The 12,103-nt window shown below is 37.5% G+C and overlaps 1 protein-coding gene across 1 annotated transcript; it reads right to left on the bottom strand.

The window, feature by feature from the left end:
* Positions 1 to 1,795: 1,795 nt before the first annotated feature.
* Positions 1,796 to 11,706, bottom strand: FAM171B (family with sequence similarity 171 member B). The gene is made up of 7 exons (XM_009988885.2): positions 11,442 to 11,706; positions 10,635 to 10,727; positions 10,186 to 10,344; positions 8,160 to 8,327; positions 4,324 to 4,440; positions 3,407 to 3,530; positions 1,796 to 3,131 (listed from the first exon to the last, which is right to left on the bottom strand). Exons 1-7 carry the CDS (start codon positions 11,704 to 11,706, stop codon positions 1,796 to 1,798), a joined length of 2,262 nt encoding a protein of 753 aa, XP_009987187.2.
* Positions 11,707 to 12,103: the final 397 nt, after the last annotated feature.

The raw sequence follows: 12,103 nt of genomic DNA, 5'->3' as shown, positions 1-12,103 counted from the left end.
TCTCAAATTTATTTCGCGCTTTCATACTTATGAACTCAATAGGAACATTGTATTTTGTTCATTAAGCAACTGCACACCAGAAGTTGGATTGGTGTATCGCTAGTACCATTCTGGTTACCTTGCATATTCTAGAAATAGGGCCAGACAACTGACAGTCCCAACGAAACAGATATATTTCACAGTAATGTTTCCTGAGCAAATATTCCCAGAAGCCCAGCTGCAAAGGATATTTCCCAACTCTTGAGTGTACTACAGGGCAGACAACTAAGTGAATCGCAACTCACAATTCAGATATAAGCACTGTATGTTTGAGTCTTGGTATAGAACCTTAACCAAGCTCTAAGGGAAATATTATAAAGCTTTTTTAGAATGATTTATAATCAAACTGCCAAAGCCATAATGCTGGAACTTATTTCATCAGGGAAACAGCTTCAAAGCCACAGAAAGACATTCCATATACTATATGAAGCACATTAAGGGATGTGTCTATTATTCTGTTAGCCAAAGTTGAAACAATCACTTTGACAAGATGAACATTAAAAATAAAGAATATTCTGATGGCCTTTTCCTTCCTCTATACATATCTTAGTTACATATTTCATGCATTCATGACTTTTGGTAAATTTAACTCTAAGATGAGTCATAAGTATATTGCATTATAGATCAAATTTTGCAATCTGCTCTCATGCTCATAAAAACTCCAACTTTTAAAGCCTGTTTAACCCCTCTGTGATGCACAACCTCAACAAAAGTAGCTAAGGCTGGCAAAATGTAGGCACATAAACCTCCAATGATCTTCCATTTTTTAAAACATAAAATAAAAACCAATAGTGCCGAACTTTCCTGTTAAAGGAAACTATTTCAAAGGCATAATTTGTCTAAACTTGCATACCTGTTCATTACGGGCCAAACTCTAACTCGCATATCTGCAGGGATTCAAGACTATGTTGCACATAGCATGCAGAAGAGAAGATTTTAACTGACAACAAAGCCAAAACAAGACACTGGGATCAGCAGTAGCAGCAGCTTTGAATGCTACTGGAACCAGTCCTTTTCTGCTGAATGTGGACGCTTCATAGCAGTTGTCAGTCTTCAACGTCCACAGTTCATAACAAAGCAGATGGGCAACATCTTAAGACAGCAGGGACCATGAACTGCAGCGGCCACAGAGCTTGTATGCTTCTCCCTTCTGCCACTGCTATATGGAATGGCAACCTTTTGCACACGGATGGGCACGCAGGAAGGACAGTAATGCTATAGAGCTCCGCTGATAAACCCAACAGAGCTTATCTGCTGGTGTCGTGGGACTAAGTGACGAAACAATTTACATTATACAAAGAAGTAGTAACAGATCCCTAGAAAAGTTGACATATAAAATACTGTACAGATGGTCACATTGATTAGGAACAAGGCTGAGGAATGGCTTTAACTAGTCTACCAATGGATTAGCAACACGTATGAAAAAATTAAAACGTGCCTGTGTTTCTCACCATGCATTCCCAGAGGTACGTCCAAGAATGACAGGCAAATTAAAATGTGGGCCTTCCCTATACTGCCAGCAAAATTACGAACTGGAAAATTTTAATAGTAGTATTTCCCTGTTTTCAATTCACATTAAATATCAATTGCCCAGTTGAAGTTTAGTAACTCAATCTGTACATTAAAAAAAAAAAAGTAACTTTTCTTGATAACAGAAAACAACATTTCCCTTGTAAACCCAATACAGCAGAATTACAGAAGCAGACAAGAGGTCAGTAACCAGCAGGGAGACCAACAACAAAAAGCACATTGTATTTTAATTTATAGGAATAAGCGGCCTCTCCTCTCTTTTCTTCCAGATATTGGTTTTGCTATCTCTTTTTGTGATAGATGGTCTATCCCTTTTTTTAGCAGAAGGGATACCAGATTCATGACTTCCTGATACAGTTTTTCTTCTCAGAGCTTCTTCATCATGCTGTTCTATGACCGGCCCGCTCCCTCCATCCAGGATGTGCCTCACAGCCTGGTCCTCTGGAGTGCAAACAGTGGTCCCACTCTCACTGCTACTCAGATCCAGATCTTCCAAGTAAAGGATCTTAGAATGCGGCATATTTTTTATGAAAGTTTTCTCTCTCTCCAGTTTCCTACTAGGATGATGCTCATTCATGTCCACACCAGAGTCCAGACTGGTATCATTACTCTCTGTTTTTCTGCCCTTTTTCAGGTCTATGAAAGAATGCCTCACTTGAGCGATCGGCTTTCCATCCAGGGACACAAACCATGCTCGAGGGTGTGGAGAAGGTTTTCCTTTCGAGAGTTCCAATAATGTTTGTTCTGAAATACCTTGAAGTTCAGATGAAAACGGAGTCATTACAACTGCTTCATTCAATGTCCCAGGAACCGAGACAGATTCCAGTAAGCTATTAGTATACCGGCCCCAGTTTGATGCTTGGGAAGGTAAGCCCTCTTCACTGTCTAATGTACTGTTTTCATCTCTGCAGACAGAGGGCTGTGGATGAGAGTGCACTGGCATTTTCGGTAACGTTTGCATGTAACTGTCACGATTCATGGGTTCCATCATGGGGCTATATACTAACTGCCCTTTTCTTGGCAAAGTTGCTGATTTAGCAGGATGCAATTGTTCTGGGGAGTGGAAAAGGTCAGAGGTTTGCAGAATAGCAATAGGTTGATTGTAAATATGCATTAGATGTTCTGGGATATGGGAAAGTCCATACATCTCTTCTTTCAGTGAAAGGTATCTGTTTTGGTCGTGAATGTCCCTAGGAGCCTGGGAAATAGTACTGTTACTGTGCTTTGACTGCTGTAAATGCCTAACTCCAGCATTAGGCTCCAGTGAATGGGCTGAATTTCTTGACTGACCAGTTTGACAGGATGGCTGATAAGAAACATCCTCTGTATAGATGTTAAAATTGTCTCGTGATTTTCCATCTTCCGTGTCTATGGACATCCTTCTTTGAGGGCTGTATGAAGAAATCTTCGGTGTATATAACTGTGACTTATCCTCCAACTTTGAAGACCCTTTGACAGCATTGATGTGATTTATGTGAGTTGTTGATGTTGTCTGGTCTTTTTTTATGACCTCCAGCTTAGTTGTATTTTTTTCCTTCTTTTGTGTCCGACCACATTTATCCCTATGCAAAAGAGATGTAAGGTGACTAAAGAGCACACAAGGAAATACTAGACTGTTGATTAGCAGAGCTGAAGATTAGATTTTGATTTAGAAGTTATAGTGTAATGTGACATCACAAACTTAAAATGAAGTTCTGTAACAACTTTATTTTTTTAAGAAATATTAAGCTACACATTATAGCTTAGCTAAGGAAACAAGTCTCGACTTCAAAAGACTATTTTATCAACCTTAAATTCGATTCATGCTGAGATTATTAGAGCTTCTTTTTTTGCTTACCTGCAGTAACAAAGAAGAACAGCAAAAAATCCAACGATAATGACAACAGTACCTCCCAGTATGGCCGTAAGGAACACCGTGTGATAGGTTGTTATGTCCTTGGAAACGGCACTAATAATGGATTCTAGATTGTCAAACAAAATCAGACAAGAATTAGTTCCCCAAACCAAATAATTCCACTTGATATGAAGAGCTATAACAAATTAAACTGTACTTTTTCAGTGATTTTGTGTTCCTATGGCACTACATTCATTCCTTTTCACCTTGCTATTTCAGCAAACTAGAAAATACACAATGGTTACAATAAAACAGATCTTCACAGGTTCATCTCAAGTACTAAAGCTTTACCATGACATCCACTCAATTCCAGTCAAATTACATTTGCATTAGTTGTCCAAACTGACTTAGAAACATGAACTATATTTTCGATTTAGTGCTTCTGTCAGAAAGAGCTATCTGTTTTTAAATTTTGACATCACATTTCTCTGATAAGAATCCCTTACTATGAATTTGCAAAACATGCAACAAGTCTGTCAAACAGAATCCACTGGGACCGTTGTAAAAAAGACTAATTTTCTTGTTGTGTTTCCTCCCGTCATACACAATCCTCAACACTAAGTGACACAGTCCCACTGATTTTTAGATCTCCACAGTCACAGTTCCCTTGCAGGCTTCTTCCAAAAGATGGCAATAGTATGAAAGTCTAAGTTCAAATACAGACTTTTCCCCCTATAGCATCTGAAGTTCTAGGAAATGCACAAAGGCACATTATCAGAATTCAAAGAAAACTTATCCGACTGTTGAAACTGCATGTCATTTTCCCCCTTCTGTTGTTAAATAAAGCAATCAAACTGACAGCCTTATGATCCATTGTTACATGCGTTACTCAGGAATTTTTTTGCCAGTTGTTGCAATACCTCTTGTTCCAGGCAGTGGAGCTGCTATCCAGTAGCCTAAGTGTTGAGCAGTATATGTCCATGCTAATTGACCATCCACTTCTTTTACCATTCCTAGCCCACGGCTTACCCAAGCACCTAAAAAAAAAAAAAAAAAGGCAAAATATTGCACATGCCATGCAGGATTCTTTATAGCTGAAACCATTAGCACAAGGTCACAAGAAAAACTGAAACTTCTGACCTATACACTATTTATTGCACAGCTTTAGCTAAATATGCAAACTTTCTCTCTTAACAATGTCATTGCAAACATCCCTGTGTGGCCGTTTACTTTGAAACAAAGCATCAACATTACTTACCAGAATTAATTTAGTATAATTCATTTTCTATTAACAAATGCCTTTCATAGATACATACACAAATAATTTGGAAAATCCTATTACATGAGCTTACTCATGTATGAAGATTAAAGAAAACCAAGGAGCAGGTATTTAAGCATATGCATATAAGTTCAACATGAGCTAGCAGCACTTAACAGGAAAGCATTTTCATCTAGTAAGCTACAACAGGATACACAATGTTCATCTTGGATGTTTCTCTCCTCCTCCCTGCCCCAAGGCAGTAACGGTCCAATTAGCCCAAGGAAGGTCTATTGTTAGGACACAGATTCCACACCATTGGTTTGGCAATGCAAAGGACAGGTATTATGGTATGCCATAATTAATTCTATAATTAATAAAGCATGCAGTAGAAGAGACAGAATGACACTTAACATACTTGAACACATTTATTGTGGGCCATCTGTGAAATTCTAAGGACAGAAAACAACCTCATATAAACAACTTTACATTTTCAAACTGCAGATACAGAGAAGGAAAGAGAACAGCCAGCTTTTTAAAAACAACAATAACCATTGTTATGCAAAAAGCATGCAAAAAATATAATTCATATAAGCCTTATAATTTCAATTTTCCTGCAGGACCCTTCTTTCAGCAAGGCAAAAGGAAGTATCTGCCAGACAGGAGGTAAAGATGAGAACTGACACATCCTACATAGGCACGCAGCACGCACACACACACAAAAAATAATCATTTGACAGTAAAACTTGCAGCCTTCTCCTGGTACTTGTGACAGCTGGCAGAGGGGAAAAGCAGCAGCAGCCTTCTAGAGCCCTGAAAGAGGTGGTTTCTCAGTTACCTGGAAAACCTCTTGTCCAGACTCAGGAGCAAGACCAGCTGGAAGTCTTCCATCCCTAACTCTCATATGGAAGCAACAATAACAGATCCTCAAATTCTCTGTCCTCTCAACTCTAAAGCAAGATGTCACTCTACTGCAAAACTATTATTTTGCAAGTGCAGAGGGTGGACTACTTATAGACAGACAAAAAACCCACAAAACACCACATACAAAAGGCAAAAAAAATTTCTACATCTCCAGAAGTTCTATCTTGGCTTAACAAATCTGTAAGAAGGGATATATTCTCCGCTGTCCTCTTCAATAAATTATATCTACTCTTCAATATTCTCCATAGAAAGTAGTACGTACTAAGAAAAACATTAAAACATGATTCATGAGTAAGCACCATTCCTTATGATTTACTGCCATTCAACAGAAGGATATCATTCTTAATTTTCTCAATTTAATGATGCAAAGCAAGCTTTCTTTTTTTTTTTTTTTTATAATTCTATTAAAATCCACAAAGTACTTTTGGTACTAATGAGGGAAAATACTTGGTGAGAAGGAAGCCACATTCGATATACATCAACAAATTCTGCATTTACAGCTGCTGGAATATAATTACAAAAGCTCATTTTTCAGGAACAGTCTCAGTACTAGTACACTTAAAGTAACCCCAGAGAACACTGCATGAGCACACATGTGAAAGCCATTTCTATCTTTCTTCTGGTGCCCACGGATCAGTCTACATAAACATAGACCTGTTCCCTTACCACTATTGATATTGACATGAAAGCTCTGATTAGCATTATGACATATTAAACACGGACTTCAGAGTTTAAAAGTGCGTGTCAGCATCTTGCTGGGAACATCCCGCATGCAACGTCTTGGATGCCAGAGCATCATATTCAGTGCAGTGGCAGCTCTCCATTCAGTTCAGATAGGAGCCTACTGCTACTTATGGATGCTCTCAAATGCTTGCTGGAGAGCTGAGGTGTTCAGCTCTCCTCAATCACCAGAACTTTGACTAAGGAATCATAGAATGGTTTGGGCTGGAATGGACCTTAAAGATCATCTAGTTTATTTAAGCATCCAGAACAGTGAATACAGTTGCAAATTTTCACTATAGAAAAGAGATGAGGAAGTGGCAGAAAAAGTGGAAGTTAGTTATGCCCAAAAAGTCTCTCTCTTTGTCCACAGTCCTCCTTGTTCTCTCCTCAGCAACAGCAGTGAAGGTTCCATGCGAACACTACACCTCAGTGAGCACCCATCACAAACATTTTACCTTTACAGAAGCTCTATCAGAGTACACCTCACCCAAGGAGAAAAAAACAACTGTTTTAATTGTTTTTAATGGGTCAGCATGCCACACTCCTGCTCTTGCTCTATCCCCAAGGCCAATGTGCCTAAGTAGGCATGTTGAGTAGGTCCCTCAACGCCCAAATACACACTTTACACTGGTTAATACTCTAACTTGATCCTGTGCCGAGCTGCTCCAGCTCTGTCAACTTTTTGTTTTGATAACATTGTTGACCTAGTTTTCTGTTTAGTGAGTTAAGAGTTCAGCATAGGTACAGATAAGCACAGGAGCTGGCAAAAGTGGCTGTGACAGTAAGAAATTAAAACCCCTTGTGCTGTTTTACCATGGCAGACTAAAACCCCTTCTTTGATGAAGAACGCTATCTCTTACCACCAGTTACTCCTCTGAAGTCTTCTAGTTGTATAGGCAGATTCAGTCTTCTATGCCAAAACTTACTCTATTCACTCCTTTCCCAAGAGACAACCTAACCAATTTTTTATTATTCTTAATTCAAATAAAAGTTCTTTGGTTTTTCTTCATTAAGATGATCAATTTCTTTCTTGAACATGTAAACAACACTTTGTTAGCATTGGTGTCCTTTCCTGTACTCTCAACAGTTGAGTGGAAGCTTTTTTACCTTAATAAGGAGTAAGACACTTACCTCTTCACTCACTTGCATGTTTTAAGTGTGATGGAAAGCATAAAGTACAATGTAAGACAATCAGTACACTAATGCACACACATCTAATAAAGGACATCTAAATGAGATAAGTGTACGTAGCTCATTGCTCACTCTTGACTAAAATTAGACATGAAGAGATGACAAAAGGTTTAGAGTGCCTAATCCCTAGCCTCCTCTTCCCATGCATGCTGTAAGAACTATGTTGTTCTCTTTGATAACTCTTAGTTCCCCTTCATTTCACTTTCTGAATTGCTTTTGTTAATTGATGTAATATCTACTCCAGTTTTAGTGTCAGAGGATGTTTAGAGCTATAATCGAGGAAACAAAAGCATGCAAATTTTCAATTCTGATTTGCTTTATTTTAAGAAGGCATTCACAAAATTACCAGGCTTAAAATTTAACATAACCTAAAACGTATGTTCCCTGAATCCTTAGCCTCTCATGAAAATAAAAATCCATTACATTAAAAATTTGTTCTATAGGAATGCTAATTAATTTCACGAAAGGTTTTTCAACTAATGAAAACAGGGAAACTCCTTCAAACAAGTCAAGCTAGTCAATCCAAAACTAATATAGAACCCCTAATAAAATTTGTGACTATTTACCACCATCTCATATATTAGTGCCATCACTGTTCCATGACATACAGTGTCACATGCCCAAAACATGTGCTAAAGGTAGAACAAATAACCCACTTACCAGTCTTCATATCGAATGTCCATGCAGGTATGGCATCTCCAGATTTTCCAGCACTTGTGGGAAGAGGAAGTGTAATCTGAATGGGACCGTTTACTTTCAGTTCTTTCCCAGTCAAAAGAACATTTACGCATATTGCAGCAAGAGGAGTTAATTCCATGCTTTTGAAACCTGAATGTGAGAAATATCTTGTCTGTAATTCTCCGTTCATAGTGTATTTTTTAAAAAAATATTTAGAATTAAGGATCTATCCTCATTGTAACTAAAGGCAAGCCCTCGTTCACATCCAGCTACACAGTCAGCTGTCAACCAACTTGGTGAAATAAAAATCAACATCTCTTTTGGACTTTTAAAATGTTGTGATTAAAATTAAAGCCAGTCATTTCTATACCAAATCTGTAAAAGAGAAACAGACTTTTGACATACAGGTTCAATGCTGACTGTAGAACCAAAGTTTAGGAAAAACTTGGCGTCAGGGTGAGAAAAGAAGAATTTTTCCCCTCAGACAATTTGATTACAAAATCACTAACCTATGTGAAATACAGATACAATAAGAATTTTTGTATAATTGCAACATACAGAACAGTGAATCAAACTGAAGATATACACAAATACATGACTGCCGCGTTTCTCTCCAGATGAACAGTCCTCTCAAACTTACCTGTAAGGATTAACTTTCTAAATTGGCAGTTATAATGAACCAAGTAGTTAATGATGAGGCTTGTCAAAGCACTCAAAGGAAACTTTGTGTACCTAAAGCTTTACAATGCAGCCTGAAAGTTTGTTTCCTTTGTTTTCCTTACGCTAATTTGCAAATACTTCAGAACACTCAATATGACAGGATGGTGAAAGAAGCTGAAACAGAATTAGTAAGTACCGGAATAATGTTAGATCTATGCAAGCGATTAGAAACTGGTTGTGAGAAAACTCCTGGTGCATCCGATATCAATTAGCTTCCACCTGCCTTAAAAGGAAGTCTATTCCTTTAGGAGTATATGAATAATTTAAAACACATGCCAGACAGATGGAAACGAAGACTCAAACGGGAGAAACACTGCTTATTCTCTTATGCTTTACATTCAAGGAGGTGAAATACAGGTAAGAAAGATTTTAAAATATGTAAGTCAAGACATCAATACATACGATTATTTTAATTCATTTAAAATTAAAGAAGAGAGCATGACAAGTTCAACTAAGCCATGTATTGGCCTCCTCATGCTGCAATGAATTTAAGAGCCTCATGGTTTCAGGTTCACTGGGAATAGAAGGAAAAGAACAAAAGAAAGATGGAACTGCACATAGTGCCATCTATCAGAGATTACTGTATTTATGCAAATAAAAAAAAATCTGATAGAATGACAAATAATAAAAGATCGAACTGCATGTGAGCAGAGTTATGACGACTCATGAAACCACTTACTGCTTCTCCAGTGAAACAGATGCACAGAAAACATAACAATTTTGCTCTGTATACATTGCGACTATTTGGTTTCAAACAGGCTTAGACAGATTAACTGCCTGTGAGCCAAACTAGAGCTTCCATACTATCTTTATGCAAGGTGTAAAGCTCCTAGAGCCAATCATTCTAGTGAAAATGCAGAAAACCCCACAGCTGAAGTTGACTGCTACAGTTTCACTGATTTCTTTAGGTTCACCTAGTTTACACTCTGACCATAACCAAATTTTTCAGGTGTTTGCTAAACCAGTTCCACAGTCTCACAAAATCCTGAACATATATACACACACACAAATAAAAATATATATAAAAGCAGATCCTGAATGAGTTATTTCAGTGTAGTAACATATGTTATGTTCTCATACCACATGGAACAGATAGAGTGACATCAATTACTTAACTCATGTGTTTATAGCTCACTCCTATCGAACAAAGCTTTGTAATTTGATACAATGGAAGCAGGTTCAGGCCCTTTTAATTGAAGCGTATGTTTTTCTGAAACACTGTGCACTCATATGCATTATAATTTGAAGATTTCTTCTTTTAAAAAAATTCTTAAACATATTTACGTACCTGATTTATTTAGAAGAATTCCTGTTGTATAGAGAAAGCTGTCCACTTTCAAAAATTGCTCTGGCACTGTCAGATAGGCTGTAACATTTGTAATATGGTGATTTGTTGGAAGCTTTATTAAAAATTTTGGAAACTGAACACTTGGTTGAGATTTGGCATCTGTAAGAGAGTAATGTTTGGTCTTAGCAATGGTAAAACACACAAGCAATGTTTTTATTACTGCTCAGAAATCCACTTCACATAAGAATCTGTTTTCATCGTCTTTTCCACTGTTGGTGTATTTCTAGTCTAGTACTTGTCACAGCCACACAGAGCTACATTGTTAACTGAACATCTGGCTTTGAGTAGATAGGTATTATATGAGAATATGAACACGCTTAATTTTTTTGTATGTGTACAGATGGTTATTACAAAGTGGTTAGATTACAATCTGCATACACTGAACTTACCAGACAGTTTTCCAGTAATCAAGACAGTATCTTCAAACAGCCATATATTAGCTTGACTTTGTGGGAATAATGAAAGCGTCACAGACGAGTATACTGTGGAAAGTGGTAATATCTGTTACACTGTGCAACTGAAAAAAACCCTGCAAAATCTCCAATTCTGAAGGAATAGTGAATAGAGCAGTTTAAAAAGAGACTATATGAAGACTGGATAAATGAATTACTCCTGTTGTCCAGAGCAGGAATTTTAGTGGTTAGGCAGGAAGACCTTCGTTGTATGTTTGTACTGTCTTATCCCTTCTATGCATAAACAAGTGGCTAGAATTCTTAAGAGTCCATCTCTTTTTAAAAAAAAAAAAATCATATAACTTTTCTACAAGCATGCAATAGTTGAACAGGAAAACTTGTGAGGAAACTGCTGAAAGGAAGCTATAACAACAGGTTATACCTGCTACATAGGATTCGTAGCATTGGCGCTCCAAGAACTGCTAAACACAACATGACTTCTGTCAAAACACATCAGCAGATCTTTGCTAAATCTAGGTAAACAATCTCTCAGAATACACTAATGATATCATAAGATAACTTAGAGTTAAAAAGGGCTATTTTCTGTTTTACAATAACAAGAATTTTGACAAGCCTAACAAATCATTCACCCTTACACCTGCATTGACAGGCACCACCACCTCCCCTGACTGACTTTGTTCAGTCATTCCCAGTTGACAGTAACTACCCAGACTGCAGAGGAAGAGAGAAATTTAATTACTGACAGATACAGTTTAATAATAAGACCATAAGATGCTCACGTACTTGGCATTCTCCCAGTCTTCCAAGGCAAAGGTGTTAACATGTAGCCATCCTTGTATGAGACGATAGTTAAACTTAATCCTAATTTGTAGGGAACTTTTATTAATACTGCTCCATTGTTTTCAGTAAGAGTAGAATTTGTCTTTGTGTAGTTAACAAACACATCTACAACTGCTTGTCGCAGGTACTGATGACTGATGATGTCATTCACTTGAACTTTTAGCGTAAAAACAGATCCTATTAACAGAAAGAAAAAACAGGAGGTCATAATACATCACAACTTAAGGACCATAACTTAAATTTGTAAAGAAGCCCTAGAGTTTATGTCTTCGCTATTCATCTACTGTACAGTGGATGTCTATCTCAACAGAAGGTAGGCTGTGGCCAAATGGAGAGGTAATCATACAATTAACATACCACAGAGAAGAAGGAAGCAAAAAACCTTGAGATGGGGCAAAAAGATGCCAAAAAGTGTTTACAAAGCTCAGCAAATATAATGCCTAACCAGTTTAAAACAAAAACGAAAAAGCCCAAAACTATAAAGCAATTCTTCCCCTTTTCCTCTAAGCCTGAACAATGCATATGTGACAAGATGAGATTCAACATGCCTTGCAAGTGCAATATATCAGACTGATAACACACTTGGATAACAAGACTGTCTGAAA

The sequence above is a fragment of the Tauraco erythrolophus genome, chromosome 8 (genome assembly GCF_009769465.1).
Source record: "Tauraco erythrolophus isolate bTauEry1 chromosome 8, bTauEry1.pri, whole genome shotgun sequence".
NCBI classification, from domain to species: Eukaryota; Metazoa; Chordata; class Aves; order Musophagiformes; family Musophagidae; genus Tauraco; species Tauraco erythrolophus.
This window is presented reverse-complemented; position numbering and strand designations above follow the sequence as displayed.